We start from the raw sequence: 23,441 nt of genomic DNA, 5'->3' as shown, positions 1-23,441 counted from the left end.
GCTTGTCAGGAGCGGACTGTGCCCATCATCTGTCTTTATCACTGCATTCCAAGGTGAGAATGTCTTTGGCATGATCTTATTGCACTAAACAAGGTTTATGGCCCCGCACCTTCAGCTAGAGTAGCGTGCTGCTGCATCCGGGTGACTGCAAAGGGGCTTTGAGATGGGAAAGCCAATCCATCACACCTTGATAGCAGTAAATACCTCGTTACTTTGGAATGCCACGTGGCATAAGCAAGGGGGAAAATCAAGTGACTGAACGGTGGTGGTTGTCTTGCTCTCAGTGGAGATGAATTAAAACCTTTCGAGGGGTTCTTTCTGGCTTTCACCAAAGTGTTCTCTCGGTGTGCATTACCAGCATTTGCTTGTTGGTTGCTGTTGCCCTTTCCTGTCCAATCCTTCTACCCAATGGCTTTGATTTTGTAAAAAAAAAAAAATCAAAGCCGAATCCACTGCCATCAAGTCAATTCCAACTCATAGCAACCCTGTAGGCAGACTAGGCACTACCCCCTTTGAGTTTCTATGCAAATCCTTATGGGAGAAGAAAGCCTCATCTTTATCCCCTGGAGAAAGTGGTGGGTTCAAACTGCTGACTTTGAGGGTTAGCACCGTAACACGTAACCCACTATGCCACCAGGACACCTTGTAAGGAAAAAGTGGGGGGATGATGAACATGCAGGTGAAGGAGGAGAAGTTAGCTATTGAGATTGAGACTCAGATGGTATACTCCACAATGTATACCGACATCAATTCTCTGGGCGTTGGTTTTCCGCAGTACTTTTAATAACTCTTTCTTGGTCACCTCCTCTTGGTCAGACACTGTGCAGAGAACATCCCAGATATTTTTGTCAGGTTGTGTAATGCGCTGTGGCCTCCAGCTAAGGAAGCTGACACTCTCGGGAGGTCACCTTGGGCCGTCGCCTGACAGCGGGTCGCTGTCAGAGTCAGGACTCACTCCCCAGCTTGTCATTGTCCATGAACCCAAAGTCCAGCAAAACTGCTTACATCTTCACTTAGCCTCATTCACAGAAACACGTGTTTAGAAAGCCTACGCTCTCCTTTTGCAACTCTTATCATAGCCAGAATTAGCTGCCAGTACAAACAAGTAACAATTATCCTAGATCTGTGACAGTCGGGACGATTCCTTTCCACAAAGGTCTGCCCTGAGTGCACCACTCATCCCATTTTGGATCTTTCTCCTTCCTGACTTGAGGAAACCTCTACCACGTCTGATCTTCTATCCAGCAAAGACTGATAAAAGGGGCAGACTCTCTGACCAGTGTGTGTCTGGAAAAAACTATAAATAAATATGAAGTGAACACATAATGCCTTCACCTTGTCTAGCAAAATGCCAGGGCGTTTTGTACATATATATACATAGCCTTTACTAAAGTGAGCTTTTACACACCCACCAAGTAGTTGTCAAGATGTTAGCAAGTTCCCTGTATTCTTTAATCCATTTGATCGCAAAAGCAGCTAGAATAGTGGTAATATGTTCCTGGAAAGAACAGTCTTGTCATTGGTAGTGCATGTGGATCATCGAATGTTGTACTCCACCAGTACTAAGAGACGTGTCTCACAGGTTACTATCTTATTGAGGAAAGGAGCCACTTAAACAGCACATGGTTGGAGCTACCACCCAGGCAATGGCAGACAGTGCGTGCAGATCAATAAGTGGCTGCACTCATCATCAAGGACGGCCGCGGTGTATTATCCACATCCTGGAAGGCAGCACCAAGGAAGCATTTGGCCTCTCTTCCATTGAATGAGCCACTCTCCTTTGACTGTATCTGGGCGGGAGGGCTGCCCAGGCCTCTGGCAGGACACACCTCTTAGAAGACAGCTTATTTATTTTTTCACAAATTTGCTTCTACACGGGCCAGCCATAATTTCCAAAATTGATCGCTTTAGATCATGTCCATGAATCCAAATGACATGATTAGTCTGCTCCGCTGATGCTCAGATTTTAAAATCTCTCAATCACCTGAAGGGCGGGTTGAAACCAATGGCTCCCCCTGCCCCACCCCCCAAATTTCTGATACAGAAATTCTGGGGCAAGGCCTATTGATCTGCATTCCTCACTAGTTCCTGAGGAGCCTTAGTGACACAGTGCATTAGGCATTGGGCTGCTAAAGGCAAGGTCAGTGGTTCAAGGCCACCAGCTGCTCCATCAAAGAATGAGAAGCTATCTGCAGTTGAAAAGAGTTGCGGTCTCAGAAATCCCCGCTCCGTCCACCAGGGTCCCTCTGAGTCAGAATTGACTCACAGGCACGGGGGTTGGTTTGAGAACCATTTCCTCGCTGATGCTGATGCTGCTGGTCCAGAGTGGAGAATGTGACCGGTCGTAAAATCGTCCTAAAACTCTGTGCTGTCATCTGCGTAAAGCAGTAACCACAGTACAGGCACCCCCCACGGATGGAAAGAAGAACATTCACGAAGCCTTTCGTAAGCCACAATGGTATAAAGCAAAGAAGCAGTCACCATTCACTGACGTGGGAAAACCACGGAGCATCCCGCACCTTAAAGAGAGCCCCCAGATCTTGTCTTTGCATCAGGCCACTGAAGCCCCTGAGCTGTCTCGGGGAACACTGCATGTCCGTGCTGCTGTTTTAGAGCCTACGTGTTACTGGATAGGATCCGGGGCCCATCGGGCAGTTTGCTGAACACTCGTTGCTCTTTTCTCCCGTCTTTGTAGAATGGAAAATCCTCTCTGGAGTTCTTTCCTTACGCAAGAACAGGGGAGAAGCTCACCGAGGTCTTTCACGAAGGCCGGGCGCTGTGTAAAGTGAACGTGCAGATAGCAGGAGATGCCTGGACTTAATTTCCTCACAGACACAGGAACGGGCATGTTCACGCTCTGCCGTGTCCCAGGCTCTGTAGAAGATGTTCACTGGTTGTCCACTTATTCCTTTTCTACTATTAGAAACATTTGAAATATAAATGAGCATTTTGAAAAGTTGACAGCATTTGTTCTTCCAAAAATCACCTCATTTCCATGGCTACACGCTTGGTATTTACTTAAAGCAGTTTTGAGAGGCCAGGCACTACTGTCAAATGTCAGCGCTTGTGTTTCCGGCTTGATGGCAGTGTAATCACTGAATTAACATCCCACGACTGGAAACGTGCTGATGGAAGCGGTGAAAATGTGCTTTCCTGCCGTAAGTAAATGAAGATTCCAAACCCAACCTGGATGTAGGGAGTGCTGAATGAGCCAGCCTGCCCTGAAGGCTGGGTCTCAGGCACCGGGAGAGAGAAGTAATTCAGGAGAGCCTGGTTTTCCGGACCGCACTGTCAGTAAATCCATCTATTTGACCACTGAGAAGACATCCATCAAATGTCACACCGATATGTCAAATGGAGTGTTAGCTTCTGGAGTGAAAGGTGGACAGGATTATAACATTGTCAGAATACTGGGCTAGGGTGTGCAGTCTGCCTCAGCTCTCTGCCCAGTCCTGCGGGATGCAGTGGCTGTTTTGATAACTGCCGGACAGAAATACGTGATTTAAGGATTTCGTGAGAAAATATATAAAAGGTGTAGTAGGGGATCTGTCACCTGCTATTGTTTTAGGACACTGTCAACTTGATCCTGCTCAGAGCAATCCCAAGTGACAGGAAAGCTGTCCCAGCAGATTGTAATCCTTAGAGACCACCAGGTCTTTCTCCCACAGAGCCTCGTAAGTGGGTTCAAACCACCAACTCAAATCCAGACACCCAAACCACCCACAGCCACGGAGTGGATTCTGACACATCACAGCCGTACAGGGCAGAGTAGAACTGCCCCATAGGGTTTCCGAAATGGAATCTTTACCAAAGGAGACCACTTGTCTTTCTCCCAAAGAGCTGCTGGTGGGTTTGAACCACCAGCCTTTTGATTAGCAATCCAATGCTCCATCTGTGCCACCAGGGCTCCTGACCAATCCAAATTAAATTCATTCAAACGCCCATGGCCCCTCAACCCCACTGTCGTAAACCATGTGTTCGCAGAATGGTACAGAAATACTTAAAGTCAGTGACTCAAGACACAACACATTTCTCAACAACAAAATCCAAGCCTGATCTGAAGATACAAAGAGGAGTTTGTCAGCTGAGTGGGAAAGACATGGTAGGCAAGGGACCACAGGGAAGAGGATGGCGGCACACAGCAGCAGGACATGTGGCTGGAGAAGAAAGAGCGATGGGCAGACTGGTGGTCGTAGAGTGTGGCTCATGCCAGGTCGAAACTACTTTGGTCGTACTGCTAAGTCACCGTTGGTCTTTCTCACTGATCGGACAGCATTCCCACCGATGGGGCAGAAACAGCAGTGGGTGACTGCATGGAAGCACCATCAAAGCCACCGCACCCAACGTGCTTGTCGCAGTCAGTCAATCAATCAATCAATCAATAGGCCCCTCTCCCTTAGGAATGTCCCTGATGAAGCAGCACGTTACTTCCATTTCCGCCCTGTGTAACTGTCCTTGGGAAATTCCGTGGGATGAAATGGGAGGGGCACGTAGAGTGCCTCAGCTGCGTGCCAAAGCATCATGGTTCTCTCGGGAAACCCCTTTAGGAAATCGCTTGATTGTAAAGCCGAGCTAGCCCCACCTGACTTGCACACTGTGGTTATTTAGACGTGGCTGTTTGGCAGCTATTTTCTTAAGAATAGGTGCAGGGCGGCTGTCACTCTGTGGCTAATCATTCAAACTTTCAAGCAAAATGTGGGGGTTTTTTTGGTTTTTGTTTTGAAAAGCTGTATCCATGACCATGACAGCTTTCTAATACACAAGGACGCCAAGAAGTTTTGCTATAAAGTCACAGGCACTATCAAAATGTGAAGCTATCGCTTCTCGACAGAGCGTCATCTGAGTCTAGATTCTCTCTGGAAGGGGAGTTTCCATCTGTGCTCTTTGAATTGACACCCTATCAATACCAGTTCAGGCATCCTCAGGGGGCTCAGATCTGGTTCTTGGGTTTAGGGGAGCAGAAAGAAGTCTAGAGAGGCAACATGGAGGGTTGTTGGGGTAACGCTTCCCCGTGCGATTCCGGCCGACAGCGCTTGCTGTCCTCAGAGGATAAGTGGGTGCGTTCTCGTGATGGAAGGTAAATTCTTGGTGCATCTTTCCTGGCCCTGTTCTCACCAGTGCAGTTTTCCATTTTCTTGAAACTTCTTCCTAACAAGCCGCCTAATTGTCCTTTGTCTTTTGAGAAAATGTACCACGATGACCCCTTTTACAGTTCAAAAAAAATGGTTGTCGTACCCCGCTGAACCTGACCTCTGTGACTTGAATGGAATTGGCTAGCAAATCCCCGTGTGGATTGGACCTTGTTTCCTGAGGGCAACCTCATGAGATGACAGCTGCGCTTCAGAAAGCACTCGGGAACATGCCGTAAAAGATCATGGAATTTCCCCACACACTTTTAAAAGTCCCCTCAGACAACTGCAAGAACTTTTCTACAGCCAGCCAACAGATCCCAGAGACATGTTTAAATGTGCTTCATTTGTAATAAACCCATACGTGGATGACTCTGAACACCCGTAGCATTACTGTCTGACTCACATTCTCACTGAAACGTTATTGCAGTGAGATTGATGGTATGAATCAAAGTGCTTTTTAAAATAAAACGTAATTCAATGCATCAACATTCGGGAAAATCTGCACTAACTCAGTGAACCACTAATTTCTGAAGGAAATTCTATTGCAAATTTATGCATGAGCACAAGCCAGACCAATGGATTTTCATGAAACTGAATACAGAATGGCCATTGGAATATTTTCAGATTCTACCTTGCAAGCGATCTGTAAGAAGCTGCCACTTACCAGGTTCTGGGATAGTCCCGCAGAAGAACACCCACAATTAGCTGAGCCCCTCCTCCTCCACCTACGGGTGAGACTAGGTTTTTGTTTTGTTGGTGGTTGGTTGGTTTGGTGTTTCATATACTCCAATCAAAACAATCTATCACAGCAGACTTAATGCAAACGCTGATGTCTGGTATGAAGCCAGATAAAGATTTTTTTAAGTGAAATGATATTATTAAATGATTACAGAAAATTTGGTTTTAATCTTTGATCAAAGGGATATCAGTAGATAGAATCCATGGAAACAAGAGCGGACCTTTAAACACATTCTCAGTTTTCAACAGTGCAAAGGAATCCCGAGACCAGGACATCATGAAACTGCCGAGAGAGACTATCACGAGCGTCTCGTGGTGTTGAGATGCTTCACCTGTATCCTGTTGGCTCTGGAGAGGAACCCGTCTTTAAGCCAGAAAATAGCATGCTTCTGTTCCTGGGTTTTTGGGTTTTTTTTCCCTTCACCTATCAGGCAGTAGTACTGAAGATGTTTCTGATGTTTCTAGGGGGTCAAATGTTGGCTCAGGAATTGATTCATAACTGTCATTCCTGTCTGGCTAGTTTGGATCAAGAGCCGTTAGGTTGGTGATTAGTCTGGTCTGTGCTCAGTGGGCAATATCTCAGCTGTCACTTTTAAGCACTAATCTCCCTTAGAGTCGCTGCAAATCTTTGGTGTCCATAGCACAGGACACCGGGTTACATCATGAAAAATACTACTACTGCCTCCCTGTCCTGAGTAAATCTGCTGCCCAAGACCGCTTTACCGTTTTGAAGAGCAAGGATGTTACTCACCTGTCTTGGAAGAAGTACCGTCAGATTGCTCCTTTTGAGCGAGAAAGGTGAGACTTGGTCTCATGTCCTTTGGACGTTACCAGAAGGGACTCAAAAAACTGTACAGCCATCAGGTCGATACCGAGACCCTACAGGGGAGAGTAAACTGTCCCAGTGAGTCTCCGAGACTAACTATGGGAGTAGATAGCCTCATCTTTCTCCCTCGGAGGACCTTCCTCGGATCACCTGGGGGTTTTGAACTGCTGACCTTGTGGTCAGCAGCCCAACTAGAAACCACTACATCACCAGGGCTCCTTATCAGTAGAGACTAGTCAGTGGGGGGTGCGGGGCGGGGAGGAGTGCATCGTGTTTGGTAAAGTAGAAGGGCAGTGAAGAAGAAGACCATTACCGGTGGATTGACACAGCGACTGCTACATCACACCCATCACGAGGGCAGTGCAGGACTGGGCAGGGTGTTGTTCTGTTGTACACAGGGACCCTACGAGTCAGCACCCAACAACACCTTACAGAGCTACTCTGAAGACAAACTAATGTCTGGAAATAATACAGAATCTCTAGACGATACAAATGGTTGATATGCTTGTCTACTTCCTGGGGAGCACAGTTCTCCGCCGACATCTATGGGATCATTACAAATCAGAATTGACCTGACAGCCACTTTTTTTTCCTATTAACATCTAACTCATAGGAAGAACTCAGTTAATTATGTTTCCTGTAATTGGCAGTGTTTCTGAGAGAGAGAGAGAGAGAGAGAGAGAGAAATGTTAACCCTTTACGGAACTCTACTTAGGGAACCAGAACTTCAGATAATTGTTGCTTAGTGTCTTGCCCAAGCAATCTAAGAATAGCCAAGTGATTTTTCTTAAGTCTGTATCAATGCACATCGCCACACTGAAGGAAGGCCGTACACATGCGACCATCTGATTACCTCTCTGTCATCTTACTCACCCTCTTGCTCATGAATGAGCCCCCAGTCATTCTAGCTTCCTTCTTGTCTGAGTACCTCACTTATACTCCTGTCCTTGGATTCCATCTTTTAAAATGTTATTTATTTATATTGACAAAAATAGACTCATTGACTAGCTAGATTTGCCCAGACCTGTTGTGACACCAGGTGCTAACCAACAGGTCAGCAGTTCACAGTCACCAGCGGTAATCTGCTCCCATAGAAAGTAGAGTCTCTGTCACACAGACTAGCGTCTGAGCTCTTACAGGCTGTCTTAAAACCAGCAGTCATCTAAGTGATGTGTCCGCTAAGTCCAAGGGAAGGATCACATCAGCCCATGTGACCCAAGAATTTAACATAACGAAGTCCCCTATCAGAGGAGGTGATCGCCGCATTAGTGCTTGAATGCTGAGCACGCACTTCACACTTCACGGAAGGGGTTGGTTGACGTGAAAGCCCGTCACTCGGGTTAAGCTTCCATGGAATCCCCAATAGTCTCGTCCTCAGATAGAGTGCATTGGAAAATGGATTACTGTAGGTACGTTTAGGTTAACATTTAACATATCATTTGTTTTCCCTTTTGACCTATTTTTAATTTGTTCTAGTTTCTATTCTGCTTTTTCTTAGATTCTTTTCTGTGTTTAATTTTGTGTGTTATTTTCTCTGTATGAAATCCAGGGTAGGTAAATAGCTAGAGACACTAACTAGATGAATAGTTCCTTAGGGGTATGGCAGGTGGGGTTAGGAGATAATCAAGAGCTAATAATAATGGGTAAAAGAATAAAGAAAATGTTCTAAAATTGTAGTAGTGATTATACAACTCTTGATATATTTAAACCATTAAGTTGTATAGCACCTGAATTATATGTCGATAAAACTGTCTTTAAAAAGATTACAGCCTAGGGAACTCTCTGTCCAATCTGGTTGCTGTGAGTCAGAACTGACTCCACAACAGACAAGACCAGTACAGTGACCCCACTTACCTCCAACTCCACTTGGACAGCTGTTTTCTTTCTGCAAATTCCAAACATCATTTGTTTGTAAATAATTGATTTTATATCAAAATGATAGGCTTAATTTTTTAATTACAGTCATATTCTAAAAGTGGTTCATTAAAAAAAAGTGGTTCATTAACTCTTAGTGGCTGATCTTTGCCCACACATCATAAGGTGCCACGATTTTAAATGCCAGTTTGAAAACCTGAAAGTTCATGGAAAATTTGGTTTAAAAACAGAATGTTTCCTTGAACTGTTTGAAGCCCTCTCATATATTTTGATGATTCCTAAGTTGATATTTCCCTCCCTGACCTCTTCTCTGGATTTATTACTTGCGTGCAACTGGCCACCATTTAAACGTCAAACATATTTCAAATGAAATTTTGTTTCTTTAAAGAACGCTTGGTTTTCCCCTATAATTCTGTTACAGCTGCAGTGTTGACATGATCAAGTTCTCATCATCCCTCCAGGTGCTCAAGCTAGTAGGTGGCGTCCTGTTTCCACCCTTTCCCTCCCACCCTGCATCCAAAACTGCAGCCAGTCCTGTGTGACTCCACCCTCATACTTTCACATAGTTGCCAAGTTGACATAAAATCGAACTGCCACACAATGCGTCATGGTAGTTTGTGTCTTTCAAGAAATCTACCACGATGACCACTTTGGGATCCCAAAAATCAACTGGCCTAACTTTCTGAGCTGACCTCTCTCTGCCTGAAAGTTAACTGGCCCAGCAGATCCACTTAGAAGCTACTGCTTTGTTTTTATTTTGACAACCTCCTCTCGAGCCAAGTGTATTACTTAGCCCCTCTAACCCTGACCAAGTCTTAGTTAGCATGTACTCCTCCATACTAACACAGTGAAATGTACTTGGGAGACCCAGAGACGTCTCAGAAAGCCAGGTCTGCCCGGAACAGCTGGGATTCTATCCAGACTATTCTATCCAAGGCACACTTCTGGTTTGGATAGGGATATTCGATCTGACGCACCTGTGCTCCCTTAGGAACTCTGTGTGTGTGTGTGTGTGTGTGTGTGTGTGTGTGTGTGTGTGTGTGTGTGTGTGTGTGTGTGTGTGTGTACAACTTGCCTTTGCCCTGCCAAGGCCATATTGATCTTCTTAGAAGTCCTTCAGACTAAACTATATTTCTTTCTTTTTTTAATCATTTTATTGGGGGCTCATACAATTCCTATCACAATCTACACATACATCCATTGTGTCAAGCACATATGTACATTTGTTGCCATCATCATGCTCAAAACATTTGCCTTCTACTTGAGCGCTTAATATCTGCTGCTCATTTCCCCCTCCCTCCCCACAACCCCCTACCTCATGAACCCTTCATCATTCATAAATTATTATTATTTTGTCATATGTTACACTGTCCGATGTCTCCCCCCGCCTTCTCTGCTGTCGATCCACCAGGGAGGAGGCTATACGTAGATTCTCATAATCAGTTCTCCCTTTCTACCCCACATTCTCTCCACCCTCTAGGCATCGTCACTCTCACCACTGGTCCTGCAGGAATCATCTGTCCTGGATTCTCTGTGTTCCCAGTTGCTTTCTGTGCCTATATACGTCCTCTGGTCTAGCCCCATTTGTAAGGTAGAATTGGGATCATGATAGTTGGGGGGGGAGGAAGTATTTTAAGAACTAGAGGAAAGTTATATGTTTCATTGTTGCTATCCTGTACCCTGACTGGCTCATCTCCTCCCCACAATCCTTCAGTAAGGAGTTATCCTGTTGGCTACCAATGGGCTTTGAGTCTCCACTCTGCACTCACCCACATTTTCAATGATATGATTTTTTGTTCCTTGATGCTTTATACCTGATCCCTTTGACAGCTCGTGGTCACACAGGCTGGTGTGTTTCTTCCATGTGGGCTTTGTTGCTTCTGAGCTAGATGGCCACTTGTTTATCTTCGAGCCTTTAAGACCCCAGATGCTATATCTTTTGATAGCTGGGCACCATCAGCTTTCTTCACCACATTTTCTTATCACATGGTTGTCTTCATTGATCATATCAGGGAGGTGGACACCCATTGATATGATTTTTAGTTCTTTAATATCTGATATGTGGTCCCTTCTGCACCTTGTGGTCAGACAGGCTGGTGTGCTTCTTCCATGTGGACTTTGATGCTTCTCAGCTAGATGGCCATTTGTTTATCTTCAAGCCTTTAAGACCCCAGGCACTATATCTTTTGATAGCCGGGCATCGTCAGCTTTCTTCACCACATTTGCTTATGCACACATTTTTTTCCGCAATCGTGTCGGGAAGGTGTGCATCCTAAAATTCCAATTTAATAAAACAACGTGTTCTTACATTGAGTAAGTGCTTGAGTAGAGTCCCAATGTCCATCTGCTGCCTTAGTACTAAACCTATAATATATGCCCCTCACCCCAGAAGAATTTACTTGAGAGGACGGCACTGAAGCTGCAGCTAGGGGAGAGGAGCATGTTTGATCAGCAAATGAGAGCAAAGAAGGGAGAGGAAGAGAGAGTGGAGCACATCCTGGTCCATCAGGCCTGGAGGACGATATCCCCGCTCTGAACAGCCAATGGACAGAGTGGACAATATAGCTAATCCCACTATGAGACACACCGACCCTTGATGGCCCAGGGCCCTAAGGAGGACAACACTGGAGACTCAGGGTCAGGACTGGCCCAGACTGACCCTGTGACACCAAGGCAACACACTAAAAGCATGTGGCAGAGCAACTATGGGAGCAGAGCAGGGAGCCCCCGAGGGAGTACAAAGGACAGACTCTGGGGCCAGAGCATGGTACCCCATTGGACCTCACTGAAGGTCATACCTAGAGATCAAATATCAGACCTTGGTCTATTTATAGGTTTTTCTTTCTTTTAAAATTTTTTTCTTTTAATTAATTTATTCTTCTATGGGTAATTGGTTTCCTTTTTTGTTGTCATAGCTGTATTCTCACTCATTGCCTATCTTGCTATGGCTTGATTTTTGGTGCTTATTATTATCTCTACAGATCTATCTAGATAAGACAGACTGGATGAATCGTCTGGAGGAGAAAACAACAGGACCAATGGTTCCGGGGGGGGGGGGGGGAGGACACAGGAGCAGAGGAGGGGAGGCAAGGAGGTGGTGCTGACCAATCCAGGGACAGGGGAGCAATAAGTGATCCAAAATCAGTAGCAAGGAGGGATGGGTGACCTGGTAGGGATTAAACTGTATTTCTTGATAATCCAAAGGTCAATTCTGGGTTCAAGACTAGGAGTTGCCAGACTATAATTTGTGAGCCAAACCAACCTGTAGCCTGTTTTTGTAGATGAATTTATGGGAGCAGCACAAAGCTCATTCCTTTCTGTGTTGTCTGTGGCCATTGGTGTACGATGACAGCAGCTTTGGGTCCTTGTGACAGATGCCATATAGCCTGCAAAGTCCCAAATCTTGACTCCCTGTCCCCTGTAAATGTCCAGCCCCAGGACCGAGCTTGAAGACCTGCTCTATTGTTGTCTGGCACACTTAAACAGTGCCAATAGCCACCATAGTCAGACACCTGGACAGGTTTGGGACTGGCTAAAGAAATCACATCATATCTCTGGGGGATGCGGTTAAATGTTCAACTACTTGCCGAAAGAGTGGCAGTTTGAGCCCACCCAGGGCCCTTGGGCAGGAGAGAGGAAAGCTCTGTCTAGCTGCTTTTGAAAGATTACGGGCTTGAAAACTCTAGGAAGCTGGTGTACTCTGCACACGTTTTGGAACTGACTTGACAACTCCCAGCAAAGGAGTCAGAGTTGGGTTCTGTGTGTCCGTGCGTCTGCATCTAGTGTGAAGAAAGCAAATACAAGCACTTGCTGTCCCTTGCCTGCAAGTTGACTTCAACTCGTAGCAACCTTACGCATAAGAGAGCCAAAGGCATTCAGTCCTGTGCCATCCGCGTGATGACTAGAAAAGATGTCCTCCCTGAAGGTCAAGTCCTGTGTCTACTACAGAAAAGCCACTGATGGGAGGGGAAGCTCCAAGCAGCCGCTTGCTCTCCTGATGGTTGTTCTTCTGCTTTCAGAAAGCTTCTGGACTGGCAGCATTTCTAAAGAGCACGTCTGCACTGGCTGACATACTGGTCCTAAAGTCAGACTAGTTCATGAAGTCCTGGTTGAATTGGTAAATAATCCTACATTAAGGAAATCCGTGAATTTTGGCTTCATCTGATGCAGAAGGGTGATGCTCCTGTGCCCTGTGTTGGGAGCGGTCTGCAGAGAGCTTTCGATTCCTTTGCCTCCTGGGAAGCAATACCGCGAGCATGTCAAAAATAGTGTGCCAGGGCTCTAGCTCATCCATGCGTGGCTTATTCCAAATAAAACGTGCAAACACATCTCTGTGATTAGTGGGTGGCTGCGGACAAGTTCTCTCGGTCCTACGCTTGTCTCGGTCTCTCCTGCAGGTGCTTCGAAGGCCCAATCAGAACAGTGGCTTCAAAGGGATCCGCTGGGCCAGTTGACATTCAAGGCAGGTGATCAGCTCAGAAGGTCATGGCCACTGTTTTGGGGGGATTCCCAAGAAGTCATCTTGATAGATTTTCTCAATCGTGGGAACATGCCCTCCTCCTCCTCCCGCTCCTCCCCCTCAATTGGGGCAGGTAATGCACATTGGAGGCACCCTGGAGGGTGGCCAAGGTCACCTAGGAGAATTTCATTGGAAAATCTTAGCCCATCCTGCCTACAGCCCTGACCTGACCTTGTCAGACGTCTCTTGGGTTCCTTGGGATGTTAGTTTGACGGGATGTAAATTGAGAAGCTCCAAGTGCATCAGGGGAGGGTTAGGGAGATGAAGCACTAACTTCTGAAAGCATTGGAGGGCCCTCGATGGGAGCTCTGTCGAGGGACTGCAGTGGGCACGTTGGCACCTTTGTCTAATCGGGGTCTCTGATGTCTGGCAGTACTTTTGGACTCCCCCTCGTGCAACTCCAGAAGAGCGTAGTGCCTTGCTTAGGGGTACGTGCCATTGTGGAGAAGTCAAACGGAGGGTCTTTGGAGAGTCGGGTCTGCTTTTGTCTTTTTGTTTGTATCTTGAATCTGAAGTCTGTGAACAACGCCATATCGCCGTCTGCATCGTGCTGGACCTACATTCCCTTCCAAAACCTGTTAGGTTTTCTTTTTCCATCTCCTGCAGCCATCTCAGCACTCCCGACAGTGAAGCCTCCCCATCGCTGGGGCAAGGAACGGAGGGCGAGGGAGGTGGTTGACTTTCCCAGGGCCACTTTGCAAGTAGTGACTCTGACTGCAGAGACAGACCCCAAAGTGATTTGTTGTGCTCAGTGGGGGGTCGTTAAGTCAGTTGGACGTGTCCCACGCTCCTGAGCGCAGGAATTCGTGTTGGTGGCCAACAAGGATCCCACTGCCGCCAGCTGACCCACTGGCCTGTTGAGCCGTCTTAAAGTACTCAACATCTTTGTCATTGTTCACGCTCCTAAAGCACTTCGTGCCAGCGCCCAGCCCTCACTGCCCCACTTCACAGGTGAATGATGGGAGGTGTGCAGAGTGGTGCTGGTGGCAGACGGGAGCGAGTCTTCCGTTTCCAGCTTTGAGACTGGCTTCATGCCTCCATGCCAGGTTTCTGTCCATGATGCTGTAACACCACTGCCACATAGTACTGATGGGAGTCATCGGGCGATCCTTAAGCGGTTTGTCCTCACGTGGTGCCCCTGTGGTGGCAGTTTGTTAAGAGCGGAGAGAAGGGCCGGCCTGAGGAGAATAACGCGGTGCTCAGTGCAGCACAGGAACCAGCTGACAGTGCACAGTGAGGGACGCCGCGGGCTGCTCCACACAAGGTCAGCGGTTTGAAACCACCAGCCCCTCTGCAGGAGAAAGATGAGGCTTTCCATCCCTGTCAAGAATTGTAGTCTCGGAAACCCACAGAGACGATTCTGCTCGGTCCCGCAGGGTTGCTATGAGTCGGAATTGACGCCGTGGCAATGAGCTTGGGGGCTTTTTTGCATGTGTGTTTTGAGACATGGTTGAAGCTCCACTCAGTATCTGGGACGGTGCCCCATTTCTCTGATTTTCTAGTAGGAGAGCACCTCCCCATCCCCACTGTTTCCTCCATGTTGCCACCTGGCCCCATCCCATTGGGACAGGCAGAAGTCATGTCACCAGGTATGGAGCTGGTGATGTTCTCAGGTACTTTGCTGCCTGGATCCCACCTGGCTGTCTTCTTCAGCGCTTGCTGTGAACCCCAGCCCCCTGCCATGAGTGCCCAGAGAAGGAAGGGCCCCTGTGGACGGTCCGACAGAACTGGAGCCGTCTTAGTCGTCACAGCCGAGTGTGGTGTAGCTGGCAACAAGAAGGGAGGCAGTTTGTGGAAAGGGTGCAGAATGTGCTATGTCCCAGGGGCAGGGCGTCAGGCTGGGTGTTTAGAGCTGAAGGATTGCTCCTCGCAGTATAGACTAAGGATGGAAACATACATTGACAGTTAAATTGCTCAGGGCCTTGATGACCTGCCAGCCGAGTCTGAGTCTGACCCTAAACCAGAAAAGTCTGTGTGGCGTGAGGAACAGCCTATCAAAAGAGGCACTTTAGGAAGCACCCCTGGGAGGCTGGGTAGAAGGTGCAGGCACTGTGGTCCCTCTTCTTGTCATGGCTTCCTCCGTCACAGGGACCTGCCCTTTGTGCCTGGCTCGGTCCTTGGTTGAGACACCCATATTGGAGACATTGCTGCATCTTGGTAGACTTGACTTACGACACTCCCTTTCAAAGGCAGTCCTCAGCCCGCCAGGGCTTCTGACCAAAATCCTCAATATCAAACCAGGCCGGATCCTCCTCCTCGTAACATTTTGTGGGCGTGTGGGCTTCTCATATGTCCTTTCTGGTTTATTATAATCCTGCCAAAAATGATTGGTTGGGCCACAGCCTGCCCGATAACTGTCTATTTTATGTGCCTTACAGGGATTGGACAGTTTACTATGCAAACAAGGAAACAAGGTATGTAAAACCTTCGTAAGGCTTGATTGATTACTATCCAGATTAGGTGACGTTGGGGGGTGGTCTGGCGGTTGGGGTGGGGGGGGCTACTGAAGGGACCGATCAGCTCATGTCTTGGTGGGCGGAGTAGGCATATAAGAGAGCCAGTCCTACAAAGGTAGAAGGAGCTCACTACTATCCAGAAAATCCTGGAATAGCTTGTCCTTTGGGCCCCGGGGTATCGGCTCCAGGAACCTACTCAATCCAGGAGACAGAGAGGACTGCACCACTGGGTGTGGTGTGATGTGCGATGAGAGGGTGGGAGCTGGAAGACTGGCACACACAAACTCTGATGGGCACACTGGCCCACAGAGCGAGGCAGCTGTCTGGGGCTTGCCAGCCTGGAGTGGGAGAGCCAAGTGCCTTTGGGCAGGAGGCTTGCTGTCAGAGCACTTATTGATGGAGCTAAGGAGCTTGAGCACTTACCCAATCAGGATAGAGGTCAAGAACAAGACCCGGCAGCAGAGGCCAAGTCAAGAGTGAGGTTCAGCTACAGAGGCCGGGCCTAGAGCGAGGCCAGACACTAGGCATAGCCGAAGGAATGGCTGCCTGCCTATGAGTCTCGCTGAGAACTGTTCTGGTGGAAAGCTGTCAGGGTTGTCCAATTGTAGCCGGTTACTTCCAAGTGAGTGCTGATCCCACGCGGTAGCCCGGTCCTTCCCTAGCAAACCACGTAATTGTGAGTATGCTCTGTGAGGTCTTCTAAGTCACCATTGCAACAAATTACTGAGCGGAGCAGAGAGACAGAGAATGCTGCGGGGAGGAAGGTCGGTGTCGGAAATGGTTAAAATAAAGAGTTGGAGAGTGCAGGCTGCCTGACTTTGTCCGGACTGTGACTCTCATCTCTGCCCTGAGTCAGAGGACGCCCGACACGGCTGGAGCCCGGTGTATAATTTTATTCTAAGAATACACTGGAAGTTAGGCATGATCCTAAGGTATATATAGATATACACACACACCTTTTCTTATAATAGCCTCTTTCTGAATTTCTAACCTGAGGCTACTTACATTATTCTAGTTCCCCCTTTTCAGGATGATATTGTTGCTGTGGAATAATGTTGCTTTACTGACAATTTAAAAAAATGTTTCCTACCTTGTTCCCTCTTGATGAGGATACTTCCAAAAGCAATGGGAAAACGGAATTAAAGCATATAGAATCCCTCCTCGTCCTCACGGCCCTGGCCTCCCTGGGAAGTGGGAGGCCACGGTGGAGCACTGTCTGAGAGTGCAGGCCTGGGGTCAGCTCCATCAGCTAGGGGAGAGGGGAAGGGCGGCATGCAGGTTCCTAGGCCTCGCCCCAGAGCAGCTGAACCAGCCTCCCGAGGTAGGAACTGAGCATCTGCATCTTTGGCAAACTTTGAAGGTAGTTCTTAGGCACATTCAAGCTGTGTTTGTTTGCTGTTTGATCATATTTTACTGAGTTTCCAGGGGCGATTTTTACAAAGCATATTAGGTTTCTCTTTGGCAGTTTCCACACCAATTGGTCAGTGATAATGGTGACATTGATCTCCTTCTTTGTGTCTGTTCCCTTTCCAGTAGGGGTGCAGTGGCTTACTTGCAATGGCTCCTCTAGCCGTACTCTTGATCACTTCCACCAGGCGAGTGGATAGGATTGCTTCTGCAGAGTGGATGTGTTTTCGTTTTTTTCCTGATGGAGCTGGGGACGGAATGTGGGGGAAGCTGCTGATAGATTTGTATGATTTGATGCCATGGAGTCGGCTTCGACCCCATTCACAACAGAGCGAAACACTGCCGGCTCCTGTGCCATCCTCACAACCGTTCCTGTGCCTGAACCCATTGCTGCAGCCACTGGGTCAGTCCGTCTCATTAAGAGCTTTCCTCTTTGTTGCCACCCTTCCACTTTACCAAACATGATGTCCTTCTCCAGGGCCCGTTCTCTCCTGACAAAGTGCGCAAGACTAAGATATGGTTGTAAGTGACCGTTAAACAGCGGTCAAGTTATTGTAAGATCTTGGAACTCAACGTCTGGATTAGTCAAATTTGCCATCCTCCTGGGTTTAAAAGGAGCCCTTTCAGAAGCAGACGCAGAGGCTCTCATCAGCATCAAGAAAGAAGAACCAGGAGCGGAGCGTATCCTTTGGACCCCGAGGTCCCTGCGCACCGCCGTCTTTGATCCGGAGACATCAGAGGAGTGACCACACACAAGTCAGAGCAGTGGGGCTCTTGGTTCACTGTGCAAGAAAGCTGGGGCTCTCGGGCAGGAGGCTTGCTTTCAGAGGAGGTTGCTTCCTGGTGCTTACCAGAGGCTTGGAGGGTGTTTGGTTCTCTCTGAGGAGTAGCCATAGTCGTGTTTGCGACAAACATCGGCAAGTGAAAGCAGGCTGGCCATGGGCACAAGGCCTTAGGGCACGCACTTGGAAGGCACGCAGACCAAGCTGGCTTTGCATCTCGCCTTCACCACTTCTTAGCAGTGTCAGTGTGGACACGTTGTTTGTGCTCTGCCTCTACTTTCCCGTCTGTAAACCAAGAGGCAAAATAACGTAGCTGTGGAGGTCAACTGTGGGGGAGGTCGTTCCTCTGCGCCATCCATGATTAGCTGTGTTATCTGGCACAAGTGACTTGCTCTCTCTTGGTGATCGTTTCTTCAAGGGTAAAAGAGAGCTAATCGCCTTCTGAGACTTAAATGAATGAACTCACAGAAAGAATTCAGAAAGAGGGAAGGAATCGTGCCTCCCGGGGAGCATGGTGCAATGTCTCGGGAGCTGTTTTTGGTTGTCACAAGCAGAGGACTGAGAAGGTGGTGCCAACACCCGGGAGGTAGAAGCGAGAGACGCTACGACCCTTTGGTGCACAGGGCAGCCCTTCCCAGCACATGCTTCATCTGCTTTAAAATGCCAACAGTGTCACATTTGAGAAACATGACTAAGCACAGCACCTGGCATATAATAAGCACGATGTACATTTTGGCTGCTATTTATTATTATTTTCTATTGTGGGAAAAGCAAAGCCTACCCAAGAGTGTTATTGCCAAGGGATAGATATGTAATTTAAACACAGTGCCCAGCATTCAGGAAATGTAGAGGTGGTGGGTAGTGACCATTATTAGGTAGCCAAATACCTGTAAACACAGTCTTTCTGTACTAAAGCAGCTCCTATTTCAAGAACTCCTTTTGCGATGTAAATAGTGGCATTCTTGACGATTTTTCAGAAGTGGCACACATCTGTAATCATTATGACACTCACATGCAGAACTAGCTTTTCTCCTTTTCAAAGCACTCGTACTTTGTCCTCTACACAATCAAGCCTTTATTGTTGAGTCCCGGCAGCCAGCGCACTCCCGGCTTGCCTGATGGCGCCTGCATTGAGATAAAGGACTCAACACTAGAGCTCGAAAGCATAGCATGCTTGTCTCGACTCTGCCACCTACGTGCCCAGATACTCTGAGGCCAGTCTGTTCACTTCTTCCCATCCCAGTGTCCTCATCTGTAAAATGAGGATAATCTTGTTAGATTTCTCGGGTGGGAAATACCTCGGTTCTTGGCTTCACAGGAGAAAGAATTCACGCCAAAGCCTGGTTTGTGATCCAAGGGGGTTTTTATAAAAGGACAGAAGTTTCAGGTTTTACAGTCACTGAACACAGGCAACCAATCCGGATTGCTCACCCACACGTAGCCTCAGGCCAGAGAGCCCATAACACGGCCTGCCTATTGGGCACAGGACAGGAGGAAGGAGAAGGAGGGAGCGGGAGGGGGTGTGTGCCTCACAGTCAGGGTATTTGGGACCTCTGGCTGGGAGGTGTGGTCGAAGGTATTGGTTGAGTCATTGACTGAATCAAGCCCACCTGGGCCTACTTTGGACCGCCCAAGTGTAAGGCCCACCTGGCTCTGGCTTGAATTGGTGCATGCCCAGTAGTCACTGTGGCTGGCTAAGGGCTCACCTGATGCTCTTCCAACCTCCTGTAGGGGGCGCCTTCAGCATGGAGAGGGACAACCTCTTGCTCCCTGTTTCTACCTACCAATTGCATCTCCCTCCTGAGTGGTTGTGGTGAATTAGATGGCACAGTGTCCGGCAGGTGCAGTGAATAGGAGTCCGTTCTGAGTAGTTGTCCATTCTCGTCCCTTTTCCACTTCCATTTCCCCAGGGCACCTGCAGTGTGGCCTGAGAGTTACATTTGCAGGATCACTTCTCAGCCTCGCCCTGCTCTGACTCAGAGGGCAGGCAGGCTGTTGAGGGAGAGGCGAGGAAAGTGGGAACGTTGTAAAGACTTCTCTGGTGCTTCAGGGCACAAGGCAAAGATGCAGTCTGCAGGAGGGCCGTTGCCTGCTGGGTGAGTCCCCCTGGCAAGAGCTGTGCATTTGTTCTAATAGCGTGCCTTCCCAGAAACTAGGCATCAGAATCTTGCCCCATCTCTGTCCGTGAAACAGGCTGCAATGGTGATGCCAAGACGCTACTTCTCTACTTTGGGCATGGAGAAAGCCACACTCATTATCGCTGTGCTCCAAGCTAACCTGCCCACTGAATACACTCACTCAGTGGGTCTTGGGATTTTCACAGTGAACCTTTTCTTTACCATGATGAGGGCAGCAGTGATTTACAGGGACTTTGTTGTATGGACCTTACTTGTCCAGCCATCTGACGCAGGCGTGCAAGACAAGCGCCTTGAAGACGATTTTAATTCGCTCTTCACACCTGGGGGGAAGCGTGGTTGTGCAGGGAGAGAAAATCAGTCTATTGAAGACCTTCACCGGACTGCCAGTCTTCCCCAGCGCAAGACTCAGCCTCATTCACACCAGTTGGAGCTGCTTTGGTTTGACTGTGTTAACCATATTAACTCAGCTAAAGGTTCACCTCAGTTGGGAGTAAGAAGTGTGAAGTGCCCAGTTACAGACTACAAAGGGCTTAGAAAATTGGAGACACTAAGATAGTGATCAATGGACACAACACTTTTCTACCTTCAAATGGAAAGTGTAGCAAATCCAAATGGATGAACTGGAAGATAAGATGGGATTAAGAAATGTCACATGGCGGGGAGGGGTCCTCAAGGTGGAGAGACAGGAAGAAATGGAGGGTTTTTCCCGTCCTTCCAATAGATTGCAAGGGGAGAGGGATCTGATAACTTTGAATTCACATCCTCAAGTGTCAGTCATGTCAGTGTGGATACTGCTTCTGAAAAGTTCCATCATTCCAACAAGCCCAAAGAAATAGGCAGCTTGGGAAACCAGGGACAGAAGGTACAACTCTGTTTCTAATGTGCTTTCGTCTGAATTTTAGGGGCAGAAGCAGGTCCTAAAAGTCATACATTTGTTTATTGGTCTTCACGGAGCTCTGGTAGCATACTGGTTATGAGTTGGGTTACTAACTGCAAGGTCAACAGTTCGAAACCACCAGCCAGCTCCTGTAAAGAGATGCCGTCTCAGCAACCCACAGGGGCAGTTCTGCGCTCCAGGGTGTCTTATGAGTCAGGGGTGACTTGATGACAGTGAGTGTTTGGTTTGGAGCAGCTAGTGGACAGGTGTAACTGGTGAAGGGAACTGGGAAAGGGGAATTCAGAGCACCGTTTGCCCCAAGAGGTAGATAGCCGCTCTAGAATTTGGTTTCATTTCCTTTGAAGCCAAAAGAAGGTGGTTGAATTTGGAGATAAAGTTAAATCAAAATTGTGTAAATATTGGATACATAGATGCCTTTAATCCATTCTACTATGGAATTTGATTTGCCTTTTTAAAAAATGCTTTCAGACATTAAGCAGAATTGTTACAAAGATCTGTCCTGAATGAATTTGCCAAGGAAAAAAGAGGCCAGGTTGGGGGTGGGGGGCATTATTTCATTAGATGGTGTAATGACCCATTTTAGCACCCGGGTAGGCCAGGTGAGCTTCCCGCGGGAGATTGCTTCTGCTACTTCCAGGTGAGCTTCCCGCGGGAGATTGCTTCACTGCTTTGGACGATACCTGACTATGCAGAGTGATGAGCTATCACCTTAGCAAGGAATCCATGTGAGTCACAGACAGATCCGTAATGAGACTACTGTCGCCTTTGATCTGCTCGAGGTCACAAAGTGAGATGACTTCATCCAGATTGTGACTTGTGGGGATTCTTTAGTCAAGTCCGATTTTCAGAGACTCATTTAAAAACTGGTCAGTTGTGAAAAGTTGGAGAGTTTGAAGTACAGTCCGGTGTGTGTTGCCTTCCGGTACAGAAGCCAAACAAATGCTGAGGGTCCCGGACAAGAGTCAGCTGAGTTCGGGTTTGTGCCACCCACTCTGACCAAGGACCTCTGCGTGCTTAGCCACCGTCACCACAGCCCTCCTGCCTGGCAGCATCCACCGTCAACATGCATGGAAGCAACAGCCAAGAGGTCACATGCCTCGTTGCCTTAAGCGAATCTGCAGCACAAGAGCTCCTTAAACTGGTGATAAGCAAGGCTGGACCTTGGTGAACGGAGGCACACCTGACCCAAACCAAGGTGTTTTCAGTTGCCTCCTGCTACCCCTGAGTAGAGAGGCTGAGGGAAAGAGTGGGTGCATTTGCATAGTGCTGCCGGGGAAGAAGATTGGAACGACTGTGGACGGCCAAAAGAAGCCCAGAAAAGATCTGTCTCAAGAAGCACAAGCAGAGCGCTCCTCAGCGACAAGGATGGTGAGACTTCCTCTCACGTGCTTTGGACGTGTCGTCGGGAGAGACCAGTCCCTGGAGAAGGGCATCATGCTTGGTAAAGCGGAGGGGCAGCGGGCAGCAAGGAAGGCCCTCGATGAGATGGATGGGTTCACACTAACAAACAGCCGTGGAGCTGGTGCAGGAGCAGGCAGTGTTGTTTCCTTCCGGGGCACGCAGGCTCGCTGTGAGTCAGTGCCCACTTGTTGGCACCTCCCAGCAGCACTGCAGTCCAGAGAGCGGGGCGGGGCGGGGTGGGTGTTCCAACATAAGTTCCAGTAGCAATGAGAGAATAGTCACAGTGCGTCTCCGTGGGCCATTTATCATTCCACAGTTCTGCTTTCAGGCTTTGAAATGAGAACTTCGCCCTTCCCGTGTCAGTTTTTCTGTCTCAAGCCATGAAACGGGAAGGCTTTGCAAAGTTCAGGCAGGAGTGGAATTTAAAAGACGAGGGGATTTCCCCACAAGTGCTCGGAGCCTCCTTGCAGTATATTTGAAATTGCAGCAGTATTAATGTGAAATCATTGTTGGGCAACTGCCCCGGGGATGGCGTGGGCGTCTCCATCTCTACTTGTTGTGCAGTCACCCAGTTTGTTGAGAAGATCAAAGTGAGACTGAGACTCCTGGGTTCCCATTTTGCTGTTTTCTCTATTAAATTTTTCCCAGTGACCCGTTACAGGTGAGCCACCTGTGTTAACGTGCCAGCTTACAGAGTGAAGCCTCACGGTGTGACGTGTCATTGTATTGTCGGTGAGGCTTTTCCCCTTGGGTGTCTAAATAGAAGATGGTCCTTGATCTCAAACGAAAATTCCCCAGGAAAAGCAATAATGCCAAATAATGGATTCATCGGAAGATGCTGCCCTTCCTTATTTCCTTCCGGGACCGCGGGTGTGTTTGTGTCATTTCTGCACAGCGACTGAGTCAACCTTGTGGGTTCCCGTCCCTACATCTTTGTTCATTTTTCCGTCACAGCGTGTTGCCAAATCTAAGCATGAACTCTGAGAACCTCGTGCTTTCCCCCTCCCCTCTCCCCAGCTCAGTCACACAAAGAGCTCTTCTTCCCTCCAGCATCGAGACGGGACATATCACTGATGTTTTTTTCTTTTTCTCAAATTCTGACTCCTTTTTAGATGGGGGTCTGTCAATGTAAGTGCAGATTAAAAACCTTAGCATCCATTTGTTAAGCTACGCAATTTCACTTGTATCAACTCTGTTTTCAAAGCTCTTTGTAGTTGATGGTGGTCTTGACTGGTGGTTTCATAGACCAGGGCACTTACTAGGCTGTGC

General features: G+C 48.0%; 1 protein-coding gene across 12 annotated transcripts in view; it reads left to right on the top strand.

Moving 5' to 3' along the window:
• PEAK1 (pseudopodium enriched atypical kinase 1) overlaps positions 1–23,441 on the top strand; it is a 293,334-nt gene that overhangs the window by 225,213 nt on the left and 44,680 nt on the right. For 11 of the 12 annotated variants that reach the window (XM_075535949.1, XM_075535952.1, XM_075535954.1 and 8 more), the window contains one exon: positions 15,469–15,504. The exons of the other annotated variant lie outside the window; for it this stretch is intronic. In XM_075535949.1, the coding sequence (XP_075392064.1) occupies positions 15,469–15,504 (36 nt within the window). The remainder of the gene's footprint in view (positions 1–15,468; positions 15,505–23,441) is intronic. 12 annotated transcript variants of the gene reach the window in all.

This window comes from Tenrec ecaudatus, chromosome 17 (assembly GCF_050624435.1).
Source record: "Tenrec ecaudatus isolate mTenEca1 chromosome 17, mTenEca1.hap1, whole genome shotgun sequence".
Taxonomy (NCBI): Eukaryota; Metazoa; Chordata; class Mammalia; order Afrosoricida; family Tenrecidae; genus Tenrec; species Tenrec ecaudatus.
The sequence above is the reverse complement of the archived record's forward strand: the minus strand, read 5'-3'. Positions and strand labels throughout refer to the sequence as shown.